The sequence below is a fragment of the Euleptes europaea genome, chromosome 2 (assembly GCF_029931775.1).
Source record: "Euleptes europaea isolate rEulEur1 chromosome 2, rEulEur1.hap1, whole genome shotgun sequence".
Taxonomy (NCBI): Eukaryota; Metazoa; Chordata; class Lepidosauria; order Squamata; family Sphaerodactylidae; genus Euleptes; species Euleptes europaea.
This window is the reverse complement of record NC_079313.1, coordinates 9,438,559-9,454,031: the sequence shown is the minus strand read 5'-3', so window position 1 is coordinate 9,454,031 and position 15,473 is coordinate 9,438,559. Positions and strand designations below refer to the sequence as shown.

The 15,473-nt window shown below is 48.9% G+C and overlaps 1 protein-coding gene across 1 annotated transcript in view; it reads right to left on the bottom strand.

Annotated features, from left to right (window-relative positions):
- Positions 1-1,158: 1,158 nt before the first annotated feature.
- The window catches only part of GRIN3B (glutamate ionotropic receptor NMDA type subunit 3B), a 43,473-nt gene continuing 29,158 nt past the window's right edge, over positions 1,159-15,473 (bottom strand). The window contains 5 exon segments of the mRNA XM_056867742.1: positions 1,159-1,546; positions 5,103-5,230; positions 8,051-8,215; positions 9,778-9,929; positions 13,348-13,463. Coding sequence (XP_056723720.1) covers positions 1,159-1,546; positions 5,103-5,230; positions 8,051-8,215; positions 9,778-9,929; positions 13,348-13,463 — 949 coding nt within the window.

Genomic DNA, 15,473 nt, shown 5'->3' with positions numbered 1-15,473 from the left:
GCCATAGAATCCACCCGGCAAAGCAGCTGTTTTCTCCAGGGGAATGGATCTCTGTAGTCTGGAGAGCAGTTGTAATAGTAGGAGATCTCCAGGTGCCACTTGGAAGCTGGCAACCCTATCCCCAAGGCAGTTTGGGGTGCTGCAATAAATCACTTTTTGCGGGTCTTGTGTCTGCCTTGTGCTTTGGTCTCTGCTAGGGTTGCCAGGTCCCTCTTCACCCTTTTTATTCTTGCGGAACCCTTTAAATAATATTCATGCCTCAGGGAACCCCTACATATGATTTACATATGATTAGCCTATTCATCACTATTTCTTGCGGGACCCCTAGCGATTTCTCACGGAACCCTGGTTGAGAAACGTTGCCCTTCATGCTGAACTGGACTAAGGGACTCCCTTCCAAAGCAGCCGTTTCTGGAGCCCGACTTCCTCACCCAGGGTTTGGCCGGGCTAGTTCCCAACTCGCCTATGCCAGCTGGCCAAAGATGTCCAGGATTACAAGCAGGGAACGCTCCTTCCTGACAACGGAGATCCCTGTATCCAGAGCTGGTGAGGATCGAACTGGAGACTTCCCGCATGCAACGCAGCTGCTTTTCTAAAAGAACCTCTGGCTGTACACCCTTGACCCATCTTGACTTAGCCTCACCTCTTCTGGTGTCTCGGGCAGGGAGGAAAGGGCCTTCCTCCACCCCCGACGGCTTGAGATTCTAGAACCAGAGATGGGGGAGCTCCCTGAACATACGGACGAACCCTGGACCAAGTTAGCCTCTTGGACTCTGAGGGCCCCAGGAGGTTGAAGGACACGCCCAGTAACTCCTCCCAGATCCCGGACCCTGTCTTTCTCGGACGATCACCTGTTTGAACAGAACCTGGCCAAGGAAGCAGGGTAAGGGGGGGTAGGCCCACGACACAACCCGGCTCCTATCCTGCTTGGCCCGTCTTCCACCCTTCTCGGACAATTGCCTGTTCGAACAAAATTTGGCCGAGGAAGTGGGGTAAGGGGGGGGAGTAGGCCCGCGACACCACCCGGCTCCTATCCCGCTTGCCCGGCCTTCCACCTGCCTTGCTCACCCTGAATCTGCAACTTTGCAGAAGTCCTGCCTGTCGTCTCGAGGCTGGATTCCGCTCGCCGCTCGAGGAGGGGGCAGCCTCTCGGCCCCATCACCTCTCTTCCTTGCTCGCCTTGATGAGGGCTTTCAGGGCAGGGGGCAGCTGGGGGGCTTTGGGGGGCGGTCCCAGGGCCACCATCAGCTCGCTCTTCCGCACCAGCGCGGCCCGGAGCTGCTCCCGCATGTCCGCGATTCGGCTCTCCAGCTCCTCCAGTTCCTTCTCCTGGGCCTCCGTGCCGGCCTGCTGGGGGCCCTGTCCGTTCATGCAGTGCCAAACGGGCGCCTCCCGCTCATCCTCGGAGCCCTCGTCCGGCAAGTTCTCAATGTTGAAGTGTACCCGCTTGTCCTCCTTCTTCACTGTAGCGCGGCGGAGATTGTTCCAGCTGGGCTGGCTGGCGGGGGGCGGCTCGGGTTCCTCCTGACTCTTTTCGATGTTGCACCTTGGGGCGGGAGAGGAGAGAGGGGCGTCAATTCCGCTCTGAAGCAGGCAACCCACTCAAGAAGAAGAGGAAGAGTTGGTTTTTATATGCCAACTTTCTCTACCACTTAAGGAAGACTCAAACCGGCTTACAAATCACCTTCCCTTCCCCTCCCCACAACAGACACCCTGTGAGGTAGGTGGGGCTGAGAGAGCTCGAAGAGAGCTGTGACTAGCCCAAAGTCACCCAGCTGGCTTTGTGTGTAGGAGTGGGGAAACAAATCCAGTTCACCAGATTAGCATCCGCCGCTCATGTGGAGGAGCAGGGAATCAAACCTGGTCCTCCAGATCAGACTCCACAGCTCCGAACCGCCACTCTTAACCATTACACCACGCTGGCTCAAGCATAGCAAAGGCTCTTTAGGCCATTCGTGCAGCAGCGCTGCACAAGCAGAGAATCCAGAAATCGACAGCCATCCTTAGAATCATGGTTTTCGTTCAAATAAAAGAAAGATTCTAGTCCTCAAAGCTTTGAGGGCAGACCACAATTATGATGATGATTTTTTTTAACCAATTAAAGAACATTATGTAAAAAAACAATGCTGGGTGAAATGGCAGACATGAGACAGAATTTTGGTTAGTTGTCGGGTTTGTGGGGCATTGGTGCCCCTTCCCCATCTCGGTGCCATTCCCTCTAATGGGCGCTGTGTGTTCATGCCATAACTGTGAACTTTGCAAATGGGTTATACCAGATTCCGCATCGGGGAAAATGAAATTCTGCAGCCAGTATTGGTGGAAAAAAATTGCATTTTTTGGGTTAGGTTCCGTAACGCATTCTGCAATGGTGACTTGTCTATAGCTCATTCTGATCTTGCTGAACAAGGGAGGGGGAAGAGTTGGTTTTTCTACCCCGCTTTTCTCTACCAATAAGGTGTCTCAAAGTGGCTTACGATCGCCTTCCCTTCCCCTTTCCACAACAGACACCTTGTGAGGTAGGTGGGGCTGAGAGAGCTCGAAGAGAGCTGTGACTAGCCCAAAGTCACCCAGCTGGCTTTGTGTGTAGGAGTGGGGAAACCGACCTGGTTCACCAGATTAGAGTCCGCCGCTCATGTGGAGGAGTGGGGAATTGAACCAGGTCCTCCAGATTAGAGTCCGCTGCCCTGAACACCACACTGGTATAGAGGGGACTAAAGCCCTCCCCACCCTAACCACTTCAAATCTTTCATGCTGTATGTTTTGACTGTGAAAAACCTTATCTTCAGAGTATTTTATTCAATCTATAGGAGAAACAAAAATAAGAGCCCCGTGGCGCAGAGTGTTAAGCTGCAGCACTGCAGTCCAAGCTCTGCTCACGACCTGAGTTCGATCCCGACGGAAGTCGGTTTCAGGCAGCCGGCTCAAGGTTGACTCCGCCTTCCATCCTTCCCAGGTTGGTAAAATGAGGAGCCGGCTTGCTGGGGGTAAAGGGGAGATGACTGGGGAAAGCACTGGCAAACCACCCCGTAAACAAAGTCTGCCTTGGAAAGGTCGGGATGTGACGTCACCCCATGGGTCAGGAATGACCCGGTGCTTGCACAGGGAACCTTTACCTTTTTTATAGGAGAAAATATCTCAAAGGTGCTTTCCCAAATGTTCCCATTTTTCTGTCAGCCAAATGGGGGTGGGGGAAGTCCTTGGGGAAAACAACATGCTTTCCCCTCATTTTGTTCCCCCCTCTCCCAGGTTTCCACATCTCTAGACAGACGTATTCAACTTCACCAGCTTTTGAATTACTTTCAACGGTATTGAAATATTTTATGGTAATGAAACATTTTATTGAAAGCAAACTGGAAGGCAGCTAGAATGGCGCTGGCAGAAGACTCGGGATGAATCAGACGGAGCCCGTCATAAAGCCCATTTGGAGGCCTCAGAGGTCATGTTGGCGGCAGCGAAGAAGACTTTTTCGCCCGCCACTGCCGCGTCAGCAGAATCTCATCCAGCTCAATCGTTTAAAGTGGTTCGTGGCTTGATCACACCCAGGTCTGACCCTGCCAGCGATTAAAATTTGGCCCCTGGTGGTGATGTCTTTACAATGTTCTTTGCTCACAAAAAATTTCTCTTGATGATGGATCTACGTATTTGCTATTACATTGAAGCTTGGACACTGACATATTCTTTTTACTGGATGCTTCCCCCCTTCTTTCCTGTATCCCAATTTATAAAAATAAAAATTATTTTTTAAAGACATTATCTCATGCATTCTGACTGGGAGACCAAGCCCTACAAGGAAAGGCCGAGGGTGTTGGGAATGTTCAGTCCGGAGAAGAGGAGGTTGAGGGGGGACATAATCGCTCTCTTTAAGGATTTGTACGGCTGTCGCTTAGAGGAGGGCAGGGAGCTGTTCCTCTTGGCAGCAGAGGATAGGACTTGAAATAATGGGTTTAAATTGCAGAAGGAAAGATACTGGCTGGATATAAGGTGGTGTGCTCCCCCTTACTGGCAGTCTTTAAGCAGAGGCTGGACAAACACTTGTCAAGGATGCTCTAGGCCAGGGGTGTTGAACTCATTTGTTAGGAGGGCCGGATACGACGTAAATGTCACTTGGTTGGGCCATACGTACCGTACAATTTAGTGTCAGGTAAAGGGAAAGGTCAAGGTGCCCTGTGCAAGCACCGGGTCATTCCTCACCCATGGGGTGACGTCACATCCCGACGTTTACTAGGCAGACTTAGTTTACGGGGTGGTTTGCCAGTGCCTTCCCCAGTCATCTTCCCTTTACCCCCAGCAAGCTGGGGACTCATTTTACCGACCTTGGAAGGATGGAAGGCGGAGTCAACCTTGAGCCGGCTACCTGGAACCGACTACCGTTGGGATCAAACTCAGGTCAGTGCCAGGTACCGGAGATAAAACTTGATAGAAGACCCAGGCAAAGCCAATGAATGATATTAGTTTTTTACTTTTTACTTAAAATACAAACATTGCTAAAAACAATAACACTCTTACAGTGTTCACACTGGGAGCAGGGAGGGTGGCTCGCCAACCCAGATCGAGAGGGGGGGGGGGCTGCCTTGGCTGGCTCTAGGGCTGGATAAGAGCTCTCAAGCGGCAGGATCCGGCCCGCGAGCTTATGTTCGACACCCCTGCTCTAGGCTAATCCTGCACTGAGCAGGGGTTGGACTAGTTGGCCTTTATGGTCCCTTCCAACTCTACAGCGCTACGATTCTAAATATAAATAAATAAATATATTCCAACCGGATGCCTTTTTGTTTAAGGTATGGATTTGAGGGTGTTTTTTTAAATCGGCTGATTTTTTTTTTTAGTATTAACCTGCTCTAAACATTGCTTATTTGTTTTACTAATTATATATTTTCCTGTAAAGCGATTGTCTGTTCTCCTGGGCACAGAGAGGCTCGGTAGCATTTACCCAATCAATGACCAATTATCTAATATTGTTCAGCATCTGTTTACCCTTCCCCCCTGGAAAAATATTTATACTTTCTCCCTTCCCAAAAAGCAATCATCTCTATAACCGTCATCATTACCAGCAATTTCATTTGTGCGGCATGAATAAACGCATGCACGTTTTGAGATTTTATCACAAGAACAGCAATAAAAAGGTCGACTCAGCAAGCTGGCTGCATCCGGCGTGCGTAACTCACTTCTTCTCCAGATTTAGCCTCTTGTTCCTCTGTTCCTCCAAACTCATGTTTAGAGCCCGGTGTATTTTCTGATATATGTATATAAAAAAGAAGAAGACAGGGTTCGGAATCCGTTACTGTAAAGGACAGTCTCTGAGCACATGCAGACTGCATTTGTGATGATCAAACACATTCTGCCACAAAGCTCTCTAAAAGGGGGGGAATACTCCCTTGTTTTACGAAGAAGTTCCCCACAATTTACCACCAAAGGCATACGAGACTAAGGCCATTTATGCTTGGTAATTAGCAGAGTGTTCCATGCTGAAATGCTCTGCATATATTTTTTTAGTTCTTCATGCTGAACTGTCGTTCCATAAGTCACTGCGAAGCCGGCACATACCTGTTTTGCATTTCTTAAGAGCCCCTTTAACGCGACCTTTTTTATTTTCTCCGTCCCTGCCTCAAAGCATCCACTCAAGGAAGCATGAAGAATTGCAGCCGCAGGTTAGCAATGCAAACTTCGATTGTTAATGGCTATGCAAATGAAGGAGAAGGTGAGTGGGGGGGATTTGTTTGACTTTCTCATCTTGCATCGGGAGCGTGAATAGGCATTTTAAAGGTTGGATTTTAAAAAGGAGCTTTGAGCGAGCATCAAAATCGACCCTGCATAAATGGCCAAAGAATGTTTTTGCTTGGTGCCTGAAACACAAAAACATAGGCGCCAGGGGAACTCATGCAGGGAAAGGCACGTGGTTGCCAATCACATCTCAGACAAGGGTGGGGGCACAGAGAACAGAGCTTCGGCTGTTGATTTTAGGCTAGAGTTGCCAACTTCAGGTTTGGAATTCCTGGAGACTCGGGTGTGTAATATGGGGAGGAGAGGAGAAGGACCTCAGTGGGCCCAACGCCCTAGAGTCCACCCTCCAAAGCAGCCATTTTCTCCAGGGGAACTGATCTCTGTCGTCTGGAGATCAGTTGTAATAGCGGGAGATCTCCAGTCACCACCTGGAGATTGGAAACCCTGTCTGAGGTTCTGGGTAGTCCCATAAAGGAAACACTGGAGACCAGCTAAGCTTTCAGTTCTGCCAGAATGTCACAGGACACCAATGATCCAGTAACCACAAATGATAAATCACATTTTATTTATTTGTTTGTTTGTTTATTGCGTTTGTACCAACTCTCTGTCCTGGCCGAAGCCGGGCTCAGAGCAATTAACATCAATTTAAAACTCAATACGTAAACATATGGAATACAGATCCAGTTAAAACCTAACCGTAAAATTGTCGACAAAACAAACTGGTGCCTATATAACGCCACAGGTCCCTAGCGGGCCAGGGGAACAGCAACCAGGGTCCTTAATTCAATAGATGGAAATTAAGAAGAAGGGGAGGGGAGGCCAGCTATAACGAAAACTGTTGCTGCCTTCGAACGGGGCCTCGAACGTAATTGCTACATCCAGGAGGACTAGAAACCTGCCATATTTCCTTTTAAACTTGAGGTTGCCTGTGTAGTTTATGGGCAGACTTATTTTATTTACTGTGGTATTTCAGATTTCCATTTTTATTAAGGTTGTTATAAATTAGACAATGTGCTAGCAAAACAAAATGCTGAAGAGCTTATATGAAAAGTAAGCAAGGGAGAAAACCTTCACCAGAGCTTAACAGTAAAGGTCCCCTGTGCAAGCACCGGGTCATTTGATGTCACATCCCGACGTTTACTAGGCAGACTTTGTTTACGGGGTGGTTTGCCAGTGCCTTCCCCAGTCGTCTTCCCTTTACCCCCAGCAAGCCAGGTACTCATTTCACCGACCTCGGAAGGATGGAAGGCTGAGTCAACCTTGAGCCGGCTACCTGAAACCAACTTCCGTTGGGATCAAACACAGGTCGTGAGCAGAGCTTGGACTGCACAACTGCAGCTTACCACTCTGCACCACGGGGCTCCTAATTGGTTTGCAACCGTCAAGTAAGTTCCAGTACAATGTAAGCATTTGATGGTTATGTTTGTAAGTTTTGTCTGAAAAATAAATAAATAAAAAAATTACGCCACAGGGCTCACCATAGCTTAGGAGCAGATATTCGTTTTTTTTCTGTCCTGGCAACTTCCTGCCAAAATCTGAGTAATATACTCTATAAAGACAGCAGTATTATACCAAAGTAACATTGTAAAACGGTGCTATATTTATTCTTGAGAGAACGCTCCTTTCGCAAGAGCAGATACACTAACTGCCTTGGACATGTTCTGATGAAGACAAAGGGTCTAAACAGGGCGAAAATTATCCGGACCCCTGTCAAACATGCCCCCCGGACTGGATTGTTCAAGAGACCCCAATCTTGCATCAGAAGATACAGTTCCACGTATGCACTCTTCAACACGAAATTGAACTTTTTACAACTGAGAATGGAACATATATGGAAAATGCTTCTAAAAGTTTGAAGTTTTTTTGTTTGATTTAAATAAGCAAAGCTGAATATAAGAATTGCTTATGTTAGAGTGTTCACTGTAAATGTAATATGGCACCTTTTTGCAACGTTACTTTGATCTAATACTGTTGTCTTTATAGAGTATAACCAACATTACAGCAGGCTGATTACTTGTTTTACCAAAATCTGAGTAATTTCAGATGTCAATTTTAAATTGAATGCAGTTTGTAAAATCTCATTCACATTACTGTTCATCTTGATTTTTTTGATACTGTGTTGTGGCCGGGAACTGAAGAAAACAACTAAATTGTTTGGGTGCATTATCTCTTAAACTGAGACTGATGCAGACTTTCACAATTAAAAGTGGAGGTTTAGAAAATATACATTAGCTGAATATTGAGTTTTGTAAAAAAAAAGAAAGAAAGAAAGAATTCCCCTCCAGGTTAATTTGAACATTTCTAATGCAGGGTTATTGAGTGACGGACTCACCTGGCTGGTATGAAGCCAGTAATTGAACTTCTTCTTGCGCCGGATGCGGGGCAAGAAGACCCGGAAGAAGATGTGCTCCCCCAGGGAGGTGAGCAGCGAGCCGCAGATACCAATAGAAAGCAGAACAAAGAGGCCAGAGAAGTGGTAGATTCCCATCTGTAGAGTCTAGGCAGGAAGAGGGGGAAAGCACAAAATTACTACGGCCTGTGGGGATTGGAGGGGGGGGGGGCTGCAGACCCTTATGCCTGCAGACCCTTATGCCTTATGCCTCACACAGGGCAGCAGAGTCCCACATCCTGCCCCCCACATCTAACCCAACCACCCTCTGAGACCAAACAGCTGATTATCATATAAACACATGAAGCTGCCTTATACTGAATCAGACCCTCGGTCCATCAAGGTCAGTATTGTCTACTCAGACCGGCAGCGGCTCTCCAGAGTCTCAGGTGGAGATCTTTCACATCACCTACTTGCCTGGTCCTTTTAACCGGAGATGCCAGGGATTGAACCTGGGACCTTCTGCATGCCAAGTAGATGCTCTACCACTGAGCCATGGCCCCTCCCCAGGATTGTCGGCAAAGATTGGCTCCAGACCCTTTCAGACAATCTCTGCTTGTGTTCCCTTTTGCCCCCAAACCTCTCCTGCTCCTCTGATCCTGGATAGAACAGAGATGCATCATGACTACTATCCATTTTGACTAGTAGCCATGAATACCCCTCTCCTCCATGAACATGTCTACTCCTCTCTTAAAGACTTCCAAGTTGGCAGCCATCACCACATCCTGGGGCAGGGAGTCCCACAATTGCACTATGCGTCGTGTGAAGAAATACTTCCTTTGATCTGTTTTGAACCTCTCACCCTCCAGCCTTTCACTCCCCCTCCCCTTGGCAGGCCTGCACATGACGAAAGATGCTTTTACTGCTAGACAGCTGCACGATTTCTCTCGCCCCGCATTTTGCAACGCATCTGGACCCTCTTGCCCTTTCGCCGAGAGAACGAAGAAGCCGGAGAGCTAAAATTCTTTCCCACCCACTTATCTTTTCTGCCCAGAGCCCAGCCCACCACAAAGCGGGCTTTCAGAGATCTCCTACACATCTAATAAGGTGCACAACTGCCCCAGCGGGAGCTTTTTCTCTGCAAGGAAGAAAAATGCTTAGGAAGTCTTGCTGGACTGCCTCCCGTTGCGGCTCGCACATCCAATGCCCCTGCTAGAACGCAGCCGTGCCGTGCAAATATCATTTAGGCTTCTGCACCCTGCCGATCCTGGCGCCTCATAGATTTGCCCTTAACCAGCTTCCTCTTCTGCCTCGCTTCCCTTATGGTTGCGGGGGGGGGGGGCTCTCTAAATGCCATTGTCGTTCCGGTGGCCATTTCTGAATGTATATGTTTGGGGTGGAAGCGGTCCAGGAACCCAGAGGCCCATCTGGTTTGCCAAACAACCCCCCCATCTGGGCCCTGGAAAGGATTCTCTAAAGCAGGGGTGTCGAATACAATTTTTACGAGGTCCGGATGTGACATAAATGTCACTTGGCTGAGCCGGGCCATGCCTCGCCAGCCCAGATCGGGACTGGGGGGGGACGCTGCCTTGGCTGGCTCGCAGGCCGGATACAAGCTCTCAAGAGGCCGGATCCGGCCCACGAGCCTTATGTTTGACACCCCTGCTCTAAAGGATCCAAGAGCAACCAAAGGACCCCTCCTCTCCCCAAACCCTTGAGGGCCACTGTACCTCTGTGACGGCAAAGACGCGCTTCCCGCAGGGCACCATCTTGTACCATTTGTCATGCAAGAGGTCCATGAAGCCAGCTGACTTGTATCGGCTGATGAACTCCGAGATGTTGGAAGCCAGAGGCGAGTTCTGGGGGAGGCCGATGCCGTAGCCTGGAGGAGAACGCACAGATTTGCCGTGGAGAAGAGCAGGGAGGAGAAGTACCTGAGCAGAGGCTATGTCGATCCCAGATTCGCTGGTGTGTGTTCAGGAGACTCGTTTGAGCCAGTGTTTCTGAGCATGTGCAGAGTGCCACACGAGAGCCAAAAGCAGGTTCTGGAAAGCCCTCGCTGATGCTACTCCTGTTACAATCTAGCAGGAAATCAGTGTGCTAGGCCCTGCATAGAACTGACCAGCATGGTGTAGTGGTTAAGAGCGGTGGTTTAGAGCAGTAGAGTCTGATCTGGAGAACCGGGTTTGATTCCCCACTCCTCCACATGAATGGCGGAGGCTAATCTGGTGAACTGGATTTGTTTCCCCACTCCTACACACAAAGCCAGCTGGGTGACCTTGGGCTAGTCACATACTCTCAGCCCCACCTACCTCACAGGGTGTCTGTTGTGGGGAGGGGAAGGGAAGGTGATTGTAAGCCGGTTTGATTCTTCGTTAAGTGGTAGAGAAAGTCAGCATATAAAAAACAACTCTTCTTCTTCTTCTTCTTCACCACCACCACCACCACCACCACCACTTAGGCCCATTCTTCTTGCATAGGAGGGGTATACAAGTTCCCTTAGCTTTATATGGCTTTTAAAAACCACTGGTAACTATTAGCCCTGATTGAAGAGTAGAACCTCCACGTTCCAAGTAAGTCTAGCTTAATGCCACAGGAACAACCAAAAAACGAATTCTCCTTCAACATTTCCCCTCCTAAATTTCCCCCTTGCCATTTGCAGCCAGGTCTGTCTGGAAGACAGGTAGTATAAAGGTAGTATAAAGGCAAGTGACTTCCCCTATTTCTTCCCCTATCTGTCACTCCGGTATGCTGCCCCTGTACTTGGAAGTTCCATTTAGTTATCACTGTGAGCTTTGGATTTGATCCAGGAGGTTATTTCCTTACGCCCCCTTTTCTAAAAATTTAATGCAAACTCTTGGACAGGTAGAAAACCCACCTCAAAGCCCCCCAAATTCTCTTTCAACATTTCCCCTCCTAAATTCCCCCCCCCCGCCATTTGTAGCCGGGTCGGTCTGGAAGACAGTATAAAGGCAAGAGACTTTCCCTACTGTTTGCTCCCCAGTATCTGTCACTCCGGTATACTGCCCCTATACTTGGAAGTTCCATTTAGTTCTCACTGTGAGCTCTGGATTTGATCCAGGAGGTTATCTTCTTATGCTTCCTTTTCTAAAAAATTAATGTAAACTCTTGGACAGGTAGAAAACCCACCTCAAAGCCCCCCCCAGATGTTATTTCAACATTCCCCTTCCTAAATTTCCCCCCTGCCATTCGCAGCTGGGTCAGTCTGGAAGGCAGTGGATTCTCTGACTTGTCATTCTCTTGCCGTGCGCCGTGAGCTCTCCCTTTTTAGTATCAAAATTGGCAAACGGCATAGCACTGGGGGGGGGGCACGATTGGTATTCCGCTCAGCTCCCCTGTTTGCCGCGGAGCTAATGAGAAGCCGGGAGATCAAAAAGCATCGCAGATGATGTGCGGGCAAGGGCAAGCCGGGAGGCTGGGAAAGAAGCAATCAGAGCCGGGGAGAGAAGGTAGCAGAGAGGAGGCCCGGGGGGGGGGACTCTCTTTGCAACCCCCTTCCCCAATAAACCCATCAGCCACATGTGTGCTACAGGATAACTTAAGGGGTACCCGTGCTCCACCTAGTTCAGCATCCTGTTTCACAGAGTGGCCGATCAGCTGCCCTCTAGGGCGGGCACAGAGGCCAAGTTTTTCTCGGCGTTGCCATCTGGCTCTGGTATTCAGAGGTTTGCTGCCTCTGATTATGGAGCCTCCCTCGCTGGTACAGATTGCTAAATTCGCAGAGGAGAGGCAGACTCGCTGATTAAAGGAAAGTTAAATGTTTATTAGGGAACTGCATTTCAGATCGGAAAGCTGAGAGGCAGACAGCCTCTAGCTGACTAGCTGGCTAAGGAGGGAGGGAGAGAGAAAGACTTCTGAGAAGGAGAAAATTAGACCTGAGATAATCAGTCTAAGTATAGACAAGAGGTGACACGAAAGGATGGAAGGGTTTCTAACCTTACAGTCCTTTCTAGCTGACCACTTGCCCGCTCCCTGCTGGGTCTTCTTCTCAGTACCTTTGCGCTCTAGACATTGTCACTTTCAACACCCCTTGAGTAACTACAGCTTGTAGCCATTGATGGATCTCTACCCCATGAATCTGCCTTTACCCCCTTTTTTCCCCACGACCCCCACATTCAGTTACGTGACCCAGAAGCTTTGCTCTAGATTAGAGTCCACCGCTCTTAACCACTACACCATGCTGGGTCAAGAAGTATTTTCTTTTGTCAGCCCTGACTCTATCGCCTGTCAACTTCACTGGGCGCCCCCCCCCCCCAAGTTCTAGTATTATGGGAAATGGAGAAAACATTTTTCCCCTCCCCAATTTTTCTGCCCCAAGTATAATGGATTTGTTTCCCCTTGCTTAAGCCGCTCTGTCTTCGAGGCTCTCTCTTACTGCCCCACAAACCTTCCTGCTAAACCCCCACATAAAACTCCTCGTTAGTGCAACCTGTTTGCAAGCCCTGTGAGATTGACGCAAGCCGTGATTCTCCAACCAAATGCAGCCCACCAGATTAATAGAGTTATGGCCTTCCCGGCTGCTGGATGCCTCCCCACAGCTCACCCATTTTTGGAGTCCTTGGGTAGGAAGCAAAACCAGGACATTTCAAAATCCTAGTGGTTGGCCGGCCAGGTTGCATTCCGCACAGCAGAGCACAAATTGTGCGACACGCTGGTTGAGGCACTGTGAAAACTGAGCCAGCAATCCTTGCGTGCGCACACACAAACTCACATGCACAATTTGAAGGACAGAGGGTTGCTTGTATTTCAGAACGCTGAGTAGTAGAATTAACATAAGAACATCAGAAAAGCCCTTCTAAATCAGACCAAGGCCCATCAAGTTCAGCAGTCTGTTCACACAGCAGCCAACTGGGTGCCTCTAGGAAGCCCACAAACAAGACGACCGCAGCAGCATCCTGCCTGTGTTCCTCTACAGTACCTAATATAATGGGAATGCTCTTCTGATCCTGGAGTGAATACGTATACATCATGACTAGTATTCATTTTGACTAGTAGCCATGGATAACCCTCTCCTCCATGAACATGTCCCCCTTAAAGCCTTCCAAGTTGGCAGCCTTCACATCCTGCGGCAGTGAGTTCCACAGTTTAATGAAGGGGCAGGGAATCGATGGAAGTCGACTAAAATAAAGGCAGCTGAATCTCCGTTGCCACACAGCTCAGCTCAAAGGCCTTCCAAGCGAAAGCCAAACTTCTCCCCATCTGCTGCCTCCCTTTTCTCTAGGATTCTGCGTTAAGCCTGTGGGATTCGGTCACGGAATTTCCCCTGGGCCCTGGCATACCTTCAATCGCGAACGGCTTCCCCACTGTCAGCAGCTTGCAGTCCGAGTCGATGGAGACCTCGTAGTCCAGCAACGACTTGTCCATGATGAAGGCGTTCAGTTTGGGAGGGTTGGTCCTGCCAGCAGGAAGAGCCACAACATTGCAAGTTACAACAGCTATTAAGACCCAGCTTGCTGGACCTGAGCTGCCCCACGGCTCCCAATCTCAGGTCTTGCAAGCAGCAGGCACATCCGTTAGTTTCCTGGCAGCTCCGTGGAGGTGAACTGTGCCCAATCGGAGTTGCTACGCAACTCAGGCCTGAGAGCTGGCACTGGAGAACTGCAGAACGTGACGTTCCCCGGCTCCTCTGCAAATTAACCAACATGCTACAGTGTCTTGATTTACTAGCTCGCAAGAGTGTAAATCTAAGCTAAACACATCAGCAAGCCACTGACGCTTGCTGCGCCCAAGCTGATTTGTGATTCCAATCTAAGCGCTAGCCAAGCGGACCTTCCAGATCTGCTGAGATTTAAGAAAGCTGAGCTGTGTTGAACTTTACTTGCTCCGCAGCTCAGATCTAAGGTCTTGCAAGCAGACTTTGCTGTGCTACAGGCTTCTTGGCGTTCTGTGAGCACTTGTCCCCGTGGTAATCCCCTAAACAACATCCACAGACGAGTAGTCCAAAAGAGAGTTGATTTATTAGAAAACCTACAGGTATACAGAGCTAACAGGTAAGTTGGCACGAATGAGAACTAAAGGCACGGCCTAAGGCCTATATGGAAGAGCATTGGTCATATCAGATAGTGGTGGCAGCCATGGCAACCACCCTCCCTACGAGGGCAGTTCCCACAGAGTTAGCGAAAGGAATTTGACAGTTAACAGGCCTGGCCTTGGGACGCACCTGGTGGAACCAAAAAGCACAGTCTGGCTGTCTCAGCAGAGAGCAGGCCTGACACGTTCAGAAGGGCTCTCTCGCTCGGCTGAAAGGGTGCGGGCTCCTCAAACGCAGCCTGTTCCCTTCTCGGCTTATTGCCAGTACTTCTTCAGCCCACACCGGCGAAACTATTCAGGGGAAGATGGGCGACAGAAGGGCTTGAAGAGGTTTTGGGCAAGACTGTTGAAGAAGGGTGAAGGCACAAAGGACATAAAAAGACAACTTGCAGAGTTTCCTCCCAGCTTTCCTAGTGAAATGACAGATACTCATGCCGGCGAATTGGCTGGCTGGGCCGTCAGCCTGGCCCTTCCCACCCTGCTCCAGGTGGGCGAGCTGCCTAAAATAATTTTTCTAGGCGCTACATAAGCACTCATGATTTAGCTGCTTGTTAAAGCAAAACGGAAACAAGCTATTTTTTAACAGAGAAAAGCTGTACTGGAGGTTCAGATAGGGGGTTCTTGACGACACCGTTGTGGGCCAATTGACACTGTGCACAACCAGTTAGTTGTGTTAGGGCTGGAAAGAAATAAGTATGTCTGGTGCTTTGGGGGCAGCCTGAGGCTCGGAAAAGGAGGAATAACCTAACCTGCTGGTGGGGGCATAAGGTGCTTTTAATTTGGTTTTAAAGTGTTTGTTGTTTTAATGTTTTAAATTGTTTTAATGATGTCTGGTATATTAATGATTCTAAAATGTGGTTTTATTATGTTTCAGTTTGTTTGCCGCATTGGTGGTCCTTGTGAGGGCAGAAAGGCAGGAAAGAAAGAAAGGCAGGAAAGAGGAAGGAAGGAAGGAAGGAAGGAAGGAAGGAAGGAAGGAAGGAAGGAAGGAAGGAAGGAAGGAAGGAAGGAAGGAAGGAAGGAAGGAAGGAAGGAAGGAAGGAAGGAAGGAAGGAAGATTGTTTTATCAAACTGTCTTTATACTGTTTTATAATTGGTCCTGAGATGACCAAGAGAAAAAAATATTTTAAATAGATAAATAAACAAACATCTATCTTTACATTTCAAGACTGACTTCACTGCTCTGAAAGCACCACCTGCCTTTAGATTTCAAGACCACAAATCACTCAAGGTTGGAAGAGACCACAAGGGCCATCCAGTCCAACCCTCCGCCATGCAGGATCCCACAATCAAAGCGCTCCCAACAGATGGCCATCCAACCTCTGCTTAAAGACCTCCAAAGACGGGGACTCCACCACCCTCCGAGGCAGCACAT